Source organism: Talpa europaea, assembly GCF_964194135.1.
Source record: "Talpa europaea genome assembly, chromosome: 8".
Classification (NCBI taxonomy): domain Eukaryota; kingdom Metazoa; phylum Chordata; class Mammalia; order Eulipotyphla; family Talpidae; genus Talpa; species Talpa europaea.
The window spans coordinates 23,709,926-23,728,186 of record NC_140075.1 but is presented as its reverse complement, the minus strand read 5'-3'; the positions used below and the strand labels follow the sequence as shown (position 1 = coordinate 23,728,186).

At 60.2% G+C, this 18,261-nt stretch overlaps 2 protein-coding genes across 3 annotated transcripts; one reads left to right on the top strand and one right to left on the bottom strand.

Annotated features, from left to right (window-relative positions):
• Positions 1 to 1,121: 1,121 nt before the first annotated feature.
• On the top strand, positions 1,122 to 5,122 carry CPLX3 (complexin 3; the record flags this gene model as incomplete). The annotated part of the gene is made up of 3 exons (XM_084239459.1): positions 1,122 to 1,285; positions 3,184 to 3,271; positions 4,898 to 5,122. The coding sequence occupies 3 exons, from the start codon at positions 1,122 to 1,124 to the stop codon at positions 5,120 to 5,122; spliced, it is 477 nt and encodes a 158-aa protein (XP_084095585.1).
• A 6,522-nt stretch (positions 5,123 to 11,644) lies between these two features.
• ULK3 (unc-51 like kinase 3) lies at positions 11,645 to 18,061 on the bottom strand (the record flags this gene model as incomplete). 2 transcript variants are annotated; one of them, XM_084239980.1, is made up of 15 exons in its annotated part: positions 11,645 to 11,840; positions 12,026 to 12,073; positions 12,406 to 12,446; positions 12,522 to 12,600; positions 12,686 to 12,750; positions 12,880 to 12,982; positions 13,250 to 13,290; positions 13,510 to 13,615; positions 13,750 to 13,905; positions 14,430 to 14,512; positions 14,672 to 14,815; positions 15,451 to 15,555; positions 17,008 to 17,128; positions 17,212 to 17,352; positions 17,960 to 18,061. In XM_084239980.1, 15 exons carry the CDS (start codon positions 18,059 to 18,061, stop codon positions 11,751 to 11,753), a joined length of 1,425 nt encoding a protein of 474 aa, XP_084096106.1. In that variant the 3' UTR covers positions 11,645 to 11,750. The 2 variants fall into 2 exon arrangements, with proteins under 2 accessions (XP_084096106.1, XP_084096107.1); XM_084239981.1 differs by having other exon boundaries at positions 12,032 to 12,073.
• Between the last annotated feature and the right edge of the window lie 200 nt (positions 18,062 to 18,261).

The window sequence follows — 18,261 nt, the reverse complement described above, 5'->3', positions numbered from 1 at the left end:
AAGCACTGCACTATGAAGAAATGCATTGCCTCTGCAGCACGAGTTCGATCCCCTGGCCAGGGAGCAACCCACATGGCACAGCAGATCTCTCCTGCCTCCCCGCCACTCCCCTCAGCAGTGTATTACAGTCAGTCTGCCTGTTCTGTTCCCCGCTCTGACTCTGATGGATCCTCTCACCCCCTGCACCTCTGGCCTGTACCCCAGCTCTTGTATGCATAAATAAATAAATCTTTTAAAAAAGTACAGGTGGTTTCCCTTTCCCCATGGTTTGATATGCTCATATGCCTTCTAGTTTCCCCGTAATCTCTCCGAAGTCTTCCACCTCCTCTGGGTAGATACCCAGGAGCGGGCACCAAGCCCGCAAGGAGGTCAAACGCCCAGATGCTCCACAGCTTTCAGCCCTAGACTAGGGCGCGACAGGCAGCCGCAGCCGTGTGTGATTCTGCCTCCAACACGGAGCAAGGAGCGGCGTGTCTAGGCGCCCTTTCTCCAGCCGAAGTCCAGACCCAGGAGACAAGGAAGAGAGGAGCGCCGGGTTCTAGGCATCAGCTCAGTCCCTTCCTCCGGGCACCCCCGCATGCCCTCATCCCCGGGCAGCAGGGCCCCGCAGCCTGGCATGGCGGGAGGCACGTGGGGGAGCGGGCGCCGGGGCAGGCACGTGTCCAGCAGGTCAGCCGGGTGTTCGCTTCCCGCCCCCGCGCGGAGGGGCTGGCGGGGCGGGCCCTGGGGGCGGGCCCTGTGGGCGGGGCGGGGGCGGGGCGGGTCCTGGGGGCGGGCCCTGGGAAGGGGGCGGGGTGGGTCCTGGGGGGCGGGGGGCGGAGCGGGCCCTGGGATCGGGGAGGGGTCGGGCCCTGGGGGCGGGGCGGGCCCTGGGGGCGGGGCGGGTCCTGGGGGCGGGGGGCGGAGGCGGGCCCTGGGGGCGGGGGGCGGAGCGGGCCCTGGGATCGGGGAGGGGTCGGGCCCTGGGGACGGGGGCGGGGCGGGCCCTGGGGGCGGGGCGGGCCCTGGGGGCGGGGCGGGCCCTGGGGGCGGGGCGGGCCCTGGCCGCGGCGGGCGCTGTCCGCAGGTCCTGGTGCTGAAGTAGTCCCCGCCGGTCCTCACCCAGCGCCCGCGCGGAGGCCATGGCGTTTGCGGTGAAGACCCTGGTGGGTGGCCGGCTGAAGACTCTCACCGGGAGCCTGGGGGGCGGAGAGGACACGGGGGACGGGGGCAAGCCTGTGGCTGAAGCGCAAGGCATGAACCGGGAGGAGCAGGAGGAGTATCAGAAGCAACTTGTGGAAGAGAAGTAAGTGGACCCCTTCCCAGCTCCACGAACTTCCCGAAACATGGCCTTGCCCATCACTAGGGTCGTCTCGGACTCTGAGCCCGCCCTGCTCTGCTCTCCTAGACTCTGTAAGCGTCTGCGATGTGCCCTCTAGGCTGACCCCAGGGTCACCCCCTCTCAAACCCAGGACCTTGCCGCAGCTTCACGCTTGGGCTGAGAGTGAATGCAGGCAGGGGAGGTAGGCGCGTGGGATGGGTTGGGGGCACGGGCATTCTGATGAAACAGTAATCCCTTAATCCGATCTGGCTCCAGCCTGTGTCTTCCAAATGGACTTTCTCTAAGCTTTAGACTCTGAGAAACACTGTGCAGCTGAGGGGCTCGGAATCAAAGAGACAGCTCCTGAGATGGGGCATTCACAGATACTGAGGCTTCTTGTGTGAGGCAGTACAGAGGGAGGGAGGTAGCCCAGCTAGAGTAAGGGGCTGGACTCCAGGGATAGGCTGCTTGGGTGCAGATCAAGGCTTTTCATTTTTTTTGCATAGGAGAGCTGGGGTGGGCCTCCCTGGTGGCACAGCGATTGAGTGCTAGGTTGCGAGGCTGCCCGCAGCCTCTGCAGCGCCGGTTCGATCCCAGTCTGCTCCCCGGCCACCGGAGGAGGGTCCCACATGGCGCGCAGACCTCTCCTGCCGCCCGCTGCTCCCCTCAGCAGTGTACTTCGGTCCTTCTGCCTGTTCTGCTCCCTGCTCTGGCTCTGGTGAATTCTCTCACCCTCCCGTGCTTCTGACTGTACCCAATGCTTGTATAAATAAATAAATCTTTAAAAGAAGAAGAAGAGCTGGGGTATAGGCCAGAGGTGTGGGGGTGGTGAGAGGATTCACCAGAGACAGAGTGGGGAGCAAGCAGAACAGGAAGATTTACTGAAATCTCACCCTAAGGAGAGCAGCGGGTGAGACAGGAGAGGTTGGCTGCACCATATCTGGGTTAGCTCCCTGGCCTGGGATTGAACTCAGGTCATAGCAGTGATAGCACTGAGCCTTTAACCCCTAGGCTACCAGGGAGGCCTGGATTCTCCTTTTTTTTTTTTTAAGCTAGTAATCTCAGGCAAATTAGTTAACCTTTCTGTGCTTCAGTTTCCTCTTCTGTAAAATGGGAATAGTAATCAAAAACATGCCTTGGGCCTCCCTCATGATGCAAGGGGTTAAGCACCACACTGTGAAGCAATCCACAGCCTCTGCAGCATGAGTGTGATCCCCAGTAGCCAGGGAGCTACCCACATGGCACAGCAGACCTCTCCTGATTCATCCATTGCTCCCCTCAGCAGTGCATTTCAGTAGATCTGCCTGTTCTGCTCCCTGCTCTGTCTCTGGTGAATCCTCCCACCCCCACAACCTCTGACCTGTACCCCAGTTCTCATATGCGTAAATAAATCAATCTTAGGGAAAAAAAACAGTATGCCTTATATATTTATGAGGATTAAATTACTTAATGCAGATAAAACTGCTTAGCACAGCCCTGGCACATGGTAAATCATTACATATAATCATTATTATTTTACTTAATCCCAATAACAGTTTGTGAATCATAAGAGCTCCCCATTTTACAAAAGGAGGAAAGTAACTTAGCTAAAGACCTATGGAAACTGGTAGCAGAGCCAGGGTGTGAACGCAAGTCTGTCCCCCACAATTTCCCCCATACCACACAATCCATTAGGGAGAGAAAAGAAAGCCCCAGGGCGGCCACAAAGGACTTATATTAGTGTCCAACAAGAGAGACAGAGTCCTCCACCCCATAGCTCCATCCAGCTGGGGGTGCAGAGAGGACAAGGGGCACTGACGGGGAGGCAGCGAAGGCTAGGTTAAGCCCCCTCCTGACACACAGGCCTCTTGGTCCTCACAACGACCGCCCCGGTGCCCCCTCAGGATGGAACGGGACGCGCAGTTCACACAGAGGAAGGCAGAGCGGGCCGCGCTGCGGAGCCACTTCCGAGACAAATACCGGCTGCCCAAGGTGAGCTTGGGGGGTGGGGGTGGCGCTGCGGATCTGAGCTCAGGTCCTGGTTAAACTGGTATCTGCTAGAACCCAGTGCTTGGTGCGGAGGGGAAACGCTTCCTCTGGAGACGGATAGGTTTGTATTTCTGGAGCCAGTCCAGTCCCTTCTCTCCTTCACACCCTCTGGCCATCCCTCCAGCCCTGGGGCAAGTCCAAGGAGATCAAGGGGTAAAGGCTGCTAATTTTGCAGCAGGGGTGAATACCCTTGGGGCTTCTGAATACTCAGGAAGTGGGAGGGGGGAGGGTTGTGGGTGAGAAGGCAGCACACCCTGTGTGCCAGGCACTTGGCCCTCCAGGCCCTCCAGGCCCCCACTAACACTGCTGGGCAGGTTTTGCCCAAGGGAAGTGAGGTCTGGAGAGGTTACAGGGCTCAGCGGAGGCCACACAGCCAGCAAGTGGGGCGCTCCAGCATGAGAGTGTGAGAATGAGCGTGAGCCTGCTCTTGCTCCTGGAGCCCTGGCTGCCTTCCAGGGTAAGGAGCCCGCCTGCAGAGGGCAAAGTCCTCCCTTGGTTGCTTGAGCTGCCAGGAGGGTGCCCTCCCCCACCACCCCCACCCCGCCCCTGCGGCAGCATGTGCTTCTGCATGAAGCGCTCTATTTCAGTTGCCTAAGGAGGGAACTGAGGCACCAGCCACTCCCACTACTAGAGTGTGCCCTGGACCGCGCTAGACTCTGAGGGGGAGCAGAAGTGCAGGGCCAGGCCGTAGCACCCCTGACCTGTGCACACATCACACCCACTCACGCAACAGATGTGTGCTGAGCTCCTTCTGCCTCTCACTCCCCCGGGGCTGCAGACTTTTAGAAGCCCCATAAAGAGAAGGCGGGTCCAGAAAGTTGGCCTTTCTGCAGTTACAGAGCGAAGCAGGGAATGGAGTCGTTCCTCAAATGCTTACACCCTGCGTGTCAGAGACGCTGAGTCTGGCAGAAGGGGAAAGACTTGGCTGTGTGAAGTGGAAGGCCTCGGGCTCCCCAGAGGCACAGTGAAGTACAATGACCATCTGTAGGTATTGGACAAAGAGAGCAAAATTGTTGGTGACGTCATTTAGCTCTAACCCCCACTTGCTTGTTGCGTGACTTTGGGAAAGTTACTTAAGTTACCAGAGGTTCAACTTCCTTATTTGTAAAATGGAGATTTAAAAAAAAAAACCTGTCTCACGGGGTTCTTGAGAATGAAAGTACTCAGCTCGTGTCAGCCATATAATAGGGACTTGATCGGCCCTCCCTGGTGGCGCAGGAGTTAAAGACAGCGCTATTCAGCTATTGGCAGCCACTGCACCGTGAGTTCAATCCCCGGCCAGCCAGGGAGCAACCCACATGGCACGGCAGACCTCTCCTGACTCACCCTCTGCTCCCCTCAGCAGTGTATTTCAGTCAGTCTGCCTGTTCTGTTCCCCGCTCTGTCTCTGGTGAATCCTCTCACCCCCACATCTCTGGCCTGTACCCCAGCTCTTGTATGCATAAATAAATATTAAAAAAAAAAAGAATCTAGGGACCTGGAGCCTGGTCTAGGCCTCCTCCCCGCCCACTAGACACTGGGTCTTCGCGGACCTCCAACCTCAACTATTCCCGCCCCGCTTCCCTTTAGAACGAGACAGACGAGAGCCAGATCCAGACGGCAGGTGGAGATGTGGAGCTGCCCCCGGAACTAGCTAAGATGGTGGCCGAGGACACGGAGGAGGAGGAAGAAAGGGCCTCGGTGCTGGGGCAGCTGGCCAGCCTCCCTGGCTTGGACCTCGGCTCACTCAGGGACAAGGCCCAGAACACACTGGGGGACCTCAAGCAATCAGCAGAGAAGTGCCACCTCATGTGACCATCCTCCGGGGGTTGTCTGCCAGGGTGACTGGGGGGCTGGGCCCACCTGAGGGCTAGAGCGTAGCTCCCTCCCAGGGACCACTGCCCCACCTTGGCTTTGCTTCCCCTGTGCCACGAGAGTCCCAGGACCCTTCCCATGTAGGACCTAAGCTTGCCTTCTGCTTTCTCCTTCTCCTTACTTGTGAGGACCCATCCTCCCTGCTCAGCACTGGAGGGCGTGGGGGCTTCCTTCGATTATAGGAATAGACCTGTCTCTCCCTGGCCATGGCCACAAGTTCCGCACATGAGACACAGAGAGATGGAGAAAGCCTGGTGTGTCGGGGTTTACCACAGGTGTGTCCCAGCAGCACAGGCACAGCCAAGCAGCCAGCCCCCCTGGATGCCTTGCTCCCCTAGACACCACCACTCAAATGTGCTCAGTGGGGACTCCGGGCAGGCACCCTCAGCATACAGGATGCCGAGAATTTGCGTCTCCAAGACTGTCCCTTCTGGGCCTCGTTTCATCATCTCTAAAATGGGGATGCTCTGGGCCTCCCCAGTGGCGCAGCGGTTGAGCGCTGGGTTGCGAAGCTGCCCGCGGCCTCTGCGGCGCAGGTTCGATCCCCGGCTGCTCCCCGGCCACCGGAGGAGGGTCCCACATGGCGCGCAGACCTCTCCTGCCGCCCGCCCGCTGCTCCCCTCGGCAGTGTACTTTGGTCCCTCTTGCCTGCTCTGCTCCCCGCTCTGGCTCTGGTGAATTCTCTCACCCTCCCGCGCTTCTGACTGTACCCAGTGCATGTATAAACAAAACAAACAAACCAGCAAACAAATAAATAAAGCATGCCTCTATTAAAAATAAAATAAAATAAAATAAAATGGGGATGCTCTGGGGATTTCTAAGACTCAAGCTGGTCCTTCTTGGCCCTCGGAGCCAGCCCCTCGCCCCTCCTTGGGCAGGACAGCAGCTGCAGCTGTGGCCTCAAGCAACTGCCACTGTGCTGCAGACTCTGGCTCCTGGGAGCTGAGCTATGCTGGGTGAGGGCTGAGTGCCAAGGGCAAGGCTGGCGGCTCCCGGCCTGGTCTCGGCCCAAGCCCAGGCAATTTCTGTTCCGTTCTCATAGAGCTCTCTCTGGGTTCCAGAGCTTGGTCTCCTTTCTCAGCTCAGTGAAAAATAAAAATTTCAAACGTTGTATCTATCTTCCCACTTTTACGGAGATTTGCGGTTCACAGCCTTGGGGTTCACAGCCCCTCCCTGCAACCCTGCCTTTGCAGGAGTATCCTTAACCTTCTTACCTACTTCATGGGTGCTCCAGAATCTAGAAGATGTTCAAGCTCCACTCTCTCCGGGCCCTGGGACTAATGGAGCGCCAGGGCCACCCTAGGCCCAAGGAGCATGTGGCAACCAGTTGGATGGGGATGCATCTGGGAAGGCACTCCTCTAGACCCCTCACTGAGGACCCTGAGGGGTCCCGCTCATGCACTGCTGTTTCTAGCACCTGTGCCCATGCCCTCTCCTCTCCCGGAGCATGGATGTTGTAGCAAAAAGGAGAGGCGAGCACATGATGGCTGCAGAGCTTAGGGACCTGCCTTGCCCACCTGCCTTGCCCACCCCAGAGTTGGCTCCTTCTGTCCCAGAGCCACTACCCCCACTTCTTTCCAGAGATGCGCAGACAGGTCAGAGCTCCTTGGGGTTCCTGTGAGGAGGGAACCATTGTAGGTTCCAGCCCTGGTGCTGCTGGCTCTTCCCCAAGCCTGTTTTCCCCTATAAGATAAAGGACCCCCCTCCAAAAATAACTCATGTGTCCAATGATGATAGGCCACATCAAAACATGGTCACTCACTCCTTAAAAAAATACAGTGAGGGCCTCCCTGGTGGCACAGGTGGTTGAGCGCTACACTGTGAAGCTGCCCGCAGCCTCTGCAGCACCGGTTCGATCCCGGCCGGCTGGTGAGAATCCCACATGGCGCAGCAGACCTCTCCTGTCTCCCAGCTGCTCCTCTCAGCAGTGGGTTTCAGTAGATCTGCCTGTTCTGCTCCCCACTCTGTCTCCGGTGAATCCCCTCACCCTCCTGTGCATCTGGCCTGTACCCTGGTTCTTGAATAAAAATTAACAAATCTTTAATTAAAAAAAATACAAAGCTTTAAAGAAAATACAGTGAGCCCAATTCTCACCCTGTTCACCTGTGGGGGATCCAGGAAACCAACCAGGAGGCTCCACAAGCAGGCCCCCTGCAGTGTAAGCAGGAAAAATGGGCTGTAGGTACCCCCCACTACCCCCCACCAGCCATTGTTGGCTTCAGAATGAGGGGCAGCCAGCCAAGATTTACAGGCAAAACAGTCATATGAGGGTTTGGTTTCAAGGACAAAGTTTCCATTAAGCCTCTTTTATAAAATAGAGCAAGGAACATAAAACCTGTGCGGTGAGCAGTATGGTATGGGGAGGGGGCAGGGCGCTGTGGCCTGGTTGTTACACAGTTGGGGAGGGGGGTGTCTCCTGAGCACCTGCGGGAAAGGACATGGGGCCTGGGTCTCTGCACAGCTCCTAGGCTTCCCCTGGGCTACCGCTGGACCTTCCTGGAGCTGGAGGAGACAGGAGTCTTGTCCCCCTGGGTAGGGGGGCAGTGGGCCTCCCGAGCAGCGTCAGCAAGGCCTATGTCAGCACTGCACCCCCAGGGGCCTCTGCCTGATGGGACTGGACAGGCCCTTTCCCCTCAGTGGTTTGCAGGCCCAAGAGCAAAAGGTGGAGGGGGCTCTGTAGGGGACATTAGCACTCACTGAATCCTCACAAAACGGGGGTTGAGGCCCAGGATCAGGAGGGTGCTGAGCCCCAACGATGGTTCCCTCCTCACAGCCTGGGAACCCCAAGAACTCTGACCTATCTGCACGTCTGGAAAGAGGGGCGGTGGCTCTGGGACAGAAGGAGCCAGCTCTGGGGCTCCGGCAGAGATGGGCAAGGTGGGCAAGCTGAGGGTCTCCAAGCGCTGCAGCCATGCTGTGCCTGCCTCCCTCCCCAACGCTTCTGCAGGCCATGTTCCTCTCATTGGTGTCCCCTCTGCCTCATACCTGTCCTATGCCCTCAGCAGGGGGTGAGCCTGGCTCTGTGCCTGCCCCCCCCCCCAAGTCCTGGGGCCGCCTACCATGCCCGGGGTCACTGCTTGGTGACTGCTCCACCCATCGGGTGCCACCACAATGCAAGCCACTTGCCCCTGGAACTTCCCTCCCATAGGAACTAAAGCCCCACCGTTAGGGCACCGCGTTTGGAGGAAGGCCCCGCCTCTCGTGGCCCTCGCCCTCCTGGCCTCCTTGCCGCCTGCCTTCCTTGCACCTTCGTACTCAGTCTGACAGTGACGGTGAGAGGTGAGGAGGCAGCCTTCCCGCCCCCCACACTTTCAGAGAGAGGGCTAGGCTGCTCCCTCTCACCCCACCCTCCAGCCCCAGAAATGGGGTTTCAGGGAGATTGGTGTGAGCCCTGGTCTCTGCCCAGCCCCCGCCTCCTGCCTCCAGACAGCTCGGGCCCAGTTCCCTTTCCTGCGGCAGTGGAGAGGGGCTCGGAGTTCATTCGGGGACCTTTCGCCCAAGAGCCAGATGGTCCCCCTTAAATGCCCCAAGCTTGTTATTGGCTGAGCCTGAGCTGCTGGCAGTGCCTAGTGACCCAGCTGCTGCCTGAGGCAGGAGTGGGGGTGGGGAGCCAGAGAATCAGCCTCCCTGTCTCTAACCCTAACTGGCTGCTACTGGCCAAGGCCTGCCCACAGAAGTGAGGTCTCAGCACAGCCAAGGAGCCAGGGTGGGTTGGGCTGGGGGGCAGCAAGGTTGAGGCTGCCCTGACCTGACGCAGCAGGAGCCATACCCGCGGTGTGCAGTCAGGAGTAGGCCTGCGGGGTCTGCGTGGGTTTAGGGCTTGCACGTTTGCACATGGCCTCAGTGTGTGTGGCTGCGCACTGTGTGTCCTGGGACTGCCAGCATGCAGGGATGGGTGTGAGCTAGTCTGGGGAAAGTGGTCTTTGGGTGCTTCCCTCCCCAGCCTGGCATCTTCCTCTGTGGGAGGGCTGGGATGACAACCTTTGGGGACAGAGTCCTTCTAGGGCCTCCCATAGCAACCGAGGTTCTAGGTCCTTCCTCATCTTTCCAGTTAGTGAAAGAAGGCGCAGGCTGGGCACAGGGACACCTAAATCCCCTCAATCTGCTCCAGAGGCCAACCTGCTTCCCCCAGGGCGTCCCTTTGGGAGACAGAAAAGGTCCAGGCTCTGATACTCCTCCCCACTCGGCCCAGTGCTGGCTGTAGTTTTGGGGGACTGAGCGGCAGACAGAGGAGCGGGCAGGGTAAAGTGCACAGTCATTGCTGGGAAACAACATTCACCCCTGGGAAGAAGAAACATATTTAAGCAGATGAGCTGTTCCCTTAGGTCTCTGGACCGCAGGAAGAGGACCGCCTGCCTCCTCCCCGTCCGCAGCCCCCTGGGGGCCGCTCCTCCCCCTCCACATGTGACAATCTCAGGCCCTGGCTTCAGAGGGCAGCGCGGGCCTCACCAACACGGGTCTGCGAGCAAGGCCTATGCAGTCAGGCCTTGCTCACCCCAGGCCCCTCCCGCCACCCGCCACCCGCTCGGCCAGCTGCACGCAGCGCCCTCGCCCTCCTTCCTTGCCTCATTTTACCCATTGGGGCTTTCTGTCCGGCCCTTTCTAAAATAATACAGACCCGAGTCCCAACCTGAAAAGGACATTGTGTGGAATGCTCGCGCCGGGTCAGGCGCTCCTGCAGGAACTCAACCCTCCCGCGTTTCCACAGGGCACTTAGTTGTCACCCTCACTTTACCAGGAAACAGGCCAACCCGCGGGCCCGTTTCATGGTTAAAAGGCAGAGCCCGCCCCGCCTGCCCTCGGGCCCTCTGGCCTACACTGCCCCCCAGTGGCCGCGCCAAGGCTTCCGCGAAGTGCCTGCCTTTGGAAGGCCTCTAAAGAAGGCTGAGAGTCTCAGTCTGCAAGAGTCTCCATCTGGGAACTGCTGCCTGGGTGGCTGCTCTTGGGTGCGCCCCCTCCCCAAGTCCCCAAAGACGCTCTGAGTGCTGTCCAGACAGACCTAGGCGTGGTGGCAGGGAGAAGAGCCTGCTGGAAATGAGCCCTGGCTGGGAGTCCTGGGGGGCTGGGCATGAGCACATGGCACCCAAGAGGATGCCCTTTCTCCAATCTGATTCTCTGCCCGCTCTGGCCGGGGCCTGCCTGGGCGGGGAGTGTGCGGCCTGGAGCAGAGCATGTCACTCCTGCGTCTGCGCTCAGCCCGGTCCAGGTGCAGACAGGAAGGCCCGTCTAGGCTCTTGGGCCTGCCCTGCCCAGTCCCACAGGTTTTGCAGGCAGCCTGACTCCCCTGGTACCCCAGAAGCTGAAGGCAAGAGGCAGAGGTCTCCCCCAGGTACCCCAGCTTTTCCTCTAGCCCCCGCCAACAGAGGCTACCTAGCCTGTTTTTCTAAGGCAGGAAAAGAAGCAGTTTCAGAAAATAATTTAATAGTGAAACAATGAATTATATACATTCTTTACACCCAGCCCCCCGAAGGGAGATAGGTTACTGGCTCCACAGAGGCTTTTAAGGGCAAAAGGGCTAGAAATGATCAACACCCTCTGATTTTTTTTATAAAGAAACCCCCCCAATAATTCCAGGCATACATTCCTCTCCAGGGCCCGTGTGTTTGTACATGCAGGGGCGGGGGGTGCTGTTAGCAGCCCCCCTGGAGAGATGGGGGGGGGAGTCGCATGGGTAGCGGCAGTGTGAGACTGAGAACAGGGTCTCCTTGATTGTTGGGTCCCCCGAAGCCCAAGGGGTCAGGTAGCCACATGCTTCTTCCTCCCAGGCCAGAACCAGTTTTTTGACAAGGAAGGGGTGTTGACGGAAGAAGGATGGAGGGAGAAGGATGAGGACTGAGGCCACCCCCCTTCCCCTTGTGCCCGGGCAGGAACAAGGTGTGAGTTTCTCATATTTGCCCCACTCGCCACAGTACAAAGTACATTATTTTCATGCTTCAAGGATTATCTTAACACAGTGAGGGTGGGGGTGGTCATTCCCAGGAAGACTGGAGTTCTGTAGGGTGGGGTCATCCCTGAGGGGTCTCGGGGTATCTCATTCCAGTGCACAGGAGGTGAGCGGCAGTAAGGTTTCCCAGGGAGGACAGCTGCCTGCTGGCAGGGAGGGCCAAGAAAGAACCTTGTCCTCCTCTCAGAGCAAAGCCAGGATTTTCATGCCTCCACTCAACAGGCTCCAGACCCAGCAGCCACCAAAAAAAAAAGTCATATTTAAGAATCATCTTTCCAGAGTCTGGGCTTAAACATCCACACCGTGCTCGGGGCCCAGGCCCAGTGCTTCCAGAAGATGACATCAGTCTTCAGCACTTTGGGGACTGGAGAGCATTCTGAGGGGGGCTAGAGAGCTTAAAATGTGGGGGCTATAGTGGCCCACCCAGGAAGCCTGCTTTGCAGAGGACCAAAGAATCCTGGACGTCAGCCTGGGTTATGCTCCCCTAACTCTAGATGGGGTGTCCAGTCATCTTTCCGGGGTCACTGGAGAGTACAAGCTGTAGAGGGGGAGGGGAGGGTTGTCTCAGCTTTCAGGCAAAAGAGGGCGAATCTAGGGCTGTCCCAGCCCCCCTTGGATAAAGGATCAGGCCTCAGGGCAGAACTCACAGCTGCGAACAGACTCCAACATCCCTTCTTTATCCAAGGCCTCGGCTCCCCAGTGAGAATCCCTCATCTAAAGGACATAAAGGCAGCACAAAGGGTGAGAGGCAGCCAGAGGTAGGCCCAACTGAGAGTGAAAGAGGAGACAGGACCGACAGGCCTTCAGGTGGAGACTGAAGAGCGAGGCACGCAAGAGCTAGAGCAGGGGCAGGAAGCCATAGGCAGAGGGACAGCACCCATGGGCCCCTGGGCACCCACCTTAATCTGCTCCTTCAGGTATTCAGCTCGAGCCATGAGGTTCTGAACCTGCCAAGGGAAGACAGGCCCGTGAGTACATGAGAGCCTCCTCATTCCTGATGCACCCCAGAACCCCTTTCCACTCAACAACTGCTCTGACTTCTTTATCCACTTACTCCTCCAGGAAGCCTTCCCAACTGCAGCAGCCCAGCAACCTTCTGTTGTTAGGTGGTTGCCTGTCCCTGACCCGGGCACCAGAGTGCCAATGGAGCACACGGGCAACCACTTACCAAGTCTGGGGCAGACCTACGACACCCTAAAGGAACCTGAGGATCCCCAGATGGGAGGAGGGTGAAGGGGAAGAAAATAAGCCCCAGCCCCTCCACCCCGCTCCCAGGCACCTCAGTATGAAGCAGCTCCCGCCTCCGGCCTGGGGGCTCCGCTGCAAAGAGAGGGCAGGTAGTGAGGACAGGGTGGCCAAGGGCTGCAGGGAGTGGGATGATGAGGGGGGTCTCACCTGCCAGCAGCAGCAGCAGCTCCCCCAGCACATGCTGGTACAGGACCAGGGCGTCCTGCTCCCCACCAGCTTCCTCCTCCTGCAGCCACACGCACAGCGGGTCACTTAGGACCATGGCCAGGGTCCTGCCTGCCCGACCTGGACCCATCCCGCAGGGCACAAACCTTGGCCGTGGCAGCCGAAGCCACTTCCAGGGCAGCGAGGAGGCGTGGCTTGTCTCGGGCCATCTCTGGGATGAGAAGGCAAAGGACATGAGGGGCGTCCTTTCTATTTGATCTGGGGGAGCCTCCCCAAACATACCTCCCTCTTGGGAGGGAAGCTACTGGAGAGCCTGCAATCAGCCAGCAAGTGGGCTTACCTTTGAGCAAGTCTCGAGCAGAGGCTCCCTGCCCCAGCAGGGCCTGACTGGAAGAGGAGACGATGGCCTTGAGCTCCTCAGCCCGGGACACATACTGCCCCACCTGCAAGGAGTGGGGGGCTGAGGTGCAGCAGCCCCTCACCCATCTCCCTCACCAGCTCCGACCCCAAGTTCTCCCTCTCGTCCTAGTGGCTGCCCCAAGATGGACTGTCAGGGGCCACCCGAGGTTGGCCCCAGTGGCCCCTTCCCAGAGAGAAAGTTCCAGGTCTGGGAGCCAATCCCGGGGCCCCGGGGCCCCTCACCCATTTCCACAAGTGGGCGCCCCAGGGGCCCCTCACCCATTTCCGCAAGCGGGCGCTCGCTCATTCACCTTGGCCTTGATTGCTTCCTTCCGCTGGGCGTCCACCTCATCTGTGGAAAACGGGGGTTTCTACAGGGAAGCTGAGGCAGGGGCCCTCTGCCCCCCACCAAAGCCTCGAGAACTCTCCGGAGAGCACAAAGTCCCAGATTTACCCTCTGCCTTATCTCCCATACATCCCGGATGGGGAGTGTCTTCTGGAACCCAGCCACGGCAGCTACCGCTGACCCACCCTGCTGCACCCCGGGGCTCTGGGCAGGGCTGGCACTCACAGTGTAGGGCAGGCACAAAGAAGTCCAGCGCCTTGCAGTAGAGAGATAAGGCAGCCGCGGCGTCGCCTTCCTGGTCCTTCTTCACTGCCTGCACCACCAAGGCGGTCTGGGGACAGGCAGAACAGGAGTCAAGCCCACCCCCATGCCCAGGGACAAGCAGGCTCCCTACACCCCTTCTCTGCCTCCTGTTGGAGTAGATGAGACCACCCTCGCCCCGCCTCACCCCCCTGGCCTGCTCACAGCTTGTGCCAGGCTGTCCCCACTGGGCATGTGCTCCAGGTCCACCCAGGGGTGGGCAAAGAAGTCCTGGAAGGAGATGCGGCGGCCGGGGTCTCGCTCCAGGAGCCGCTTCAGCAGGTCACGGCAATCTCGAGAGAGCAGGGGCTGCAGCGGGAGCTGCGGGGAGGGGGAGGGCCGGGCTCAGATGGCTGCGGGCCCTAGAACCTCAGCCCTCACCTCTCGAGGCCTGTCAGGATCACCCTGTCCTGGGATGCCCCGGAAGGACGCCTTCAATGAGTGGGGAATCTGAGACCCAGAAGGAGAAGCGAAGGGTCTAGGGGACGGGGCAATGGAGGGCCATGCTCCCCCAGGCTGCTGTGCGCACCCTCCTGGGCCCCTCAGCTCTGTGGAGCCTCCTCCACGGGCCCTTCTTCACCCCCGGATCAAGCCCGGAGAAGGCTGGGCCAGGGCTGCCCCGGCACGCTCCCTGGGGCTCGAGGGGTCTGCACAACACCCGTGGGGAAGGCCTTTGGCCCTGCTGCGGCTGTCTGGGTCCCTGGCACTGAGTGGAGTCAGACCGCCAGCCTGGAGCGTGCCCAGCACCCTAGGGTGGGCTACCACCCACATTCCCAACTGTGTGGGCAGCAGCGACCCTGACGCCCTCTCCCTGCAATACCAGGGCCCCGCGGGGCTGCACCCACCTCCACAGCCCGGCTGCTCCGGATCTTCTCTTCCAGCTCTGAGAACGACCTGGAGGCGAAGGGGGGCTGCCCGAAGAGGGCTTCTGTGGAAGGGAGGCAGAGGGCAGGCTGGGCGGGGACAGGGTCCGGCCTGGCCCGGCCCACCCCCGGGGAGGGCGCCTGACACCCTCCGAGCCGGGGCTCCGGGCCGGCAGCGCCGGTGTTGTTGAAGCCTTCAGGAGCGGCCGGGAAGGAGCTCTCACCATACAGGATGACACCCACGGACCAGAGGTCCACCCGGGCGTCGTACTGCCGCCGACACACCATCTCGGGGGCCATGTAGAGAGGGGAGCCCCGGAGCACGTGCTTCTCGTCCCAGGGGGACATGTGCTGTGCGAAACCGAAGTCTGCGGGCAAGAGGGGCAGCAGGCAGCGTGGCTCGCAATGCAGCTGCTGCTCCCGGGCCCCAGGGCAGGGCTCCTCCGCCTCTGCCACGCTCCCACGCCGCTCACGCTGTTTCTCTCAGCAGCCGCCTGACGAGCGCGCACCCCTGACAGCGTCCCCAGGAGACACAAGTCCTACACGCCCTGCAGCGCCCCATCAGACACCTCTGCCCAGGAAGCCCCCCCACTGCGAGGATGCGGGCCACTCGGGGTTGGCACCGCCCTCTGTCCCCCCGAACTCAGGCTGCACCCAGCCCCTGGCCTCAGCCTCAAGTCCCTTCATGTCCACATTCTCAGGGGCCCCACGGCCCGTCCCTCGCCTCACACCCTCCCACACCGCCACAGACTGAGTCAGAGTCGCCCCAGGTCTGGGGACACTGTGCCCGCCCCCCATCCACTGTGCTGCTCCAGTCAAGTGTGGGGCACCCGAGACAGGACCGGCTTCTGGTGTTACAAGGCCCAGTCCCGATCTCCCAGCCTGTCACCACATAATGACTCAACAGCGGCGCCATGAGAAGCCGGCTGCCGAGTGAGCCCAGGCAGAGGGAGCACTGCACACACACTCTCCCGGCCTCACCCCTGCTGATTCAGACTCACACCTGCCAGTTTAAGGTGGGGTTTCTCCAAGGAGCTCAACAGAATGTTCTGTGGCTTCAGATCCAGGTGAGAGATGTTCCGTTCGTGCAGAAACTGCAGGGCACTGGCTGGGAAGGACCCATGCAGGGAAAGGTCAGGGGAGGCCTCTTCCACCTGCCCCTCACCTCCCAGCCTTTCATCTGCCTCTTCAAATTGGCACCACCCCAGTTCTGGCCCACCCGGTCGACTGAATGCTTCACATCCAAGTACCAGGCTCCTGCCACTTGAAAAATTTGCTTCCAATCCTGAGGACCCTCCTTCCCCGTCAGGCCCATTCACAAATCCCCTCTCCTCCAGGAAGCCTCTCTCGATACAGCCCTTTAGGCTCCTGCTCTTTTCCTTGGCAAATTGCATGTGTTCTATCCATGGGCCCTGGAATGTCCTGTGAGTTTCTTTCTTTTTTTTTTTTTTTTAAAAAAAAAGATTTATTTATTTATTTATTTATACAAGCACTGGGTACAGTCAGCAGCGCGGGAGGGTGAGAGAATTCACCAGAGCCAGAGCGGGGAGCAGAGCAGGCAGAAGGACCGAAGTACACTGCTGAGGGGAGCAGCGGGCGGCAGGAGAGGTCTGCGCGCCATGTGGGACCCTCCTTCGGTGGCCGGGGAGCAGCCGGGGATCGAACCAGCACTGCAGAGGCTGCGGGCAGCTTCGCAACTCAGCGCTCAACCGCTGTACCACCGGGGAGGCCCCTGTGAGTTTCTTATATTAAAATCCATATGTGGGGCCTCCCTGGTGGCACAGTGGTTGAGCGCTGGGCTGCGAAGCTTTCCGCAGCTTCTGCAGCGCCAGTTCGATTCCCGGCCGCTGGCAAGGGTCCCACATGGCACGCAGACCTCTCCTGCCTCGCCTGCTGCTCCCCTCAGCAGTGTATTTCATCAGTCTGCCTGCTCTGTTCCCCACTCTGGCTCTGGTGAATTCTCTCACCCTCCCGCGCTTCTGACTGTACCCAGCGCTTGCATAAATAAATAAACAATTTCTTTTTTTTAAAAAAAAAAGGACTTATATATATTTATTTATTTATACAAGCGCTGGGTACAGTCAGAAGCGCAGAAGGGAGAGAGAATACACCAGAACCAGAGCAGGGAGCAGAGCAGGCAGAAGGACCGAAGTACACTGCTGAGGGGAGCAGCGGGCGGCAGGAGAGGTCTGCACGCCATGTGGGACCCTCCTCCGGTGGCCGGGGAGCAGCTGGGGATCGAACCGGTGCCACAGAGGCTGCGGGCAGCTTCGCAACCCAGCGCTCAACCGCTGTGCCACCAGGGAGGCCCTAAATAAATAAATCTTTGAAAAAATAAAATAAAATAAAATCCACATGTGGAAGCCTGGCCTCCTCACAGGTGGGTGATACTCTCTGTCTCTCACAGCCCTTTAGCCACGGGCACGATGGCCCTCAAAATCCAGGCTCAGCATAGTGGGCAACTACATAGTGAGTGCCAGGGTTCTAAGCCTGGGCCAGGAGCACAGTGGGAGGGCAGAAATCATGGGAAGGGGTGCCAGGCTGGGGCAGAGGCGCTTACCCAACTGCTGCATGAAGATGCGAGCCACCTTCTCAGGAAGAATCCTGCGTGTGTGGATGAAGCGAGACAGGTCTCCCCCTGCACAGAACTCCATGATGAGATAGATGTTGTCACTGTCCCACTGCAGTACAAGTGGAGAGGCAGCTTGAAGACAGTGTCCCTTTTCCAGCCCCCTATGGGGGTGGCCACACACCAGGCCATTACCTGGAAATCTTTCAGGTGTACAATGTGGGGGTGTCGAATGCCCTTGAGGATCTCAATCTCTGTCAGGAGGTTTTCCACGGATGCCTTGTTGAGACTCTTCTTGGCCACGCACTTTATGGCTACCACCTCTCGAGTGTCCTTCTGTGCCGACAGATTTGAGGGCTCTGTCTTGAGGGGGCCAAGACTCATGCCTGACCAGAAGAGCCCAGGTCACCTCTGACCCTCTACCTCTCACTGGGCCTGCCCATCACAGGTGCATCCAGGTATCCCAGCTTGCTCTTCCCATGCCACCGAGGGATCCCGGCTTCCCGACCCAGGCTGCTGGGCTCCAGCCCTCTCTTCCAGAACCCACGTCACTGCATTCCGGAGCGCCCCGGGAAAAGCAAGCCCGTCGGGGTTCCAGCCCGCCGGGGTGGCTGCCCGACTAGGCTGGCCGTGGAGACCCGTGACCCGGGCTCCCCCCGCCCGCCCGGGGCTTCCCCGTCGGACCCTATCCCCGCGCCACCGACACGCCGCCCCCGAGGTCCCCGCGGCTCTCCAGGCGGGCGAGGGGCGCGCCGGGCGTCTGCTCTTCAGGCACCGGGCGGCACCGGCGCCCCCTCCCCGGCAGCCTGGGCAGAGTCCTGCAGCTCGGGGTCCCCGGCCGCTCGCACGCCGGCTCTCGCGCCCCCTCGGCGCCCAGGCGCGCCCACCTGCCCCCCGAGCCCCAATTCCCGGCTCGCGCGGCGCGCCGTGGGGACGCCCCCACCTTGGCGTAGGCCTTGTACACCGTGGCGTACGTGCCGCTGCCCAGGCGCTCGGTGAGGATGAAGCCGTCCAGCCGCGGGGGGCCCCAGCCGGGCCCCGCCATCCCGGCCACCCAGCGCCCGCACCGGCGCTTCCGGGTTCCCGGCACCGGGTTCCGGCCGGACCCGAGCGGCCGGCAGCGCCGCCCGCGCCGCAGCGCCCCCCGCGCCGCCCGCCGGGAGTGCAGCTTGGCCGGGCCGGACGCCGCAGCGCCCCCAGCGCCGCCCGCCGGGAGTGCAGCGCCGCCCCGCCCCGCCCCGCCCC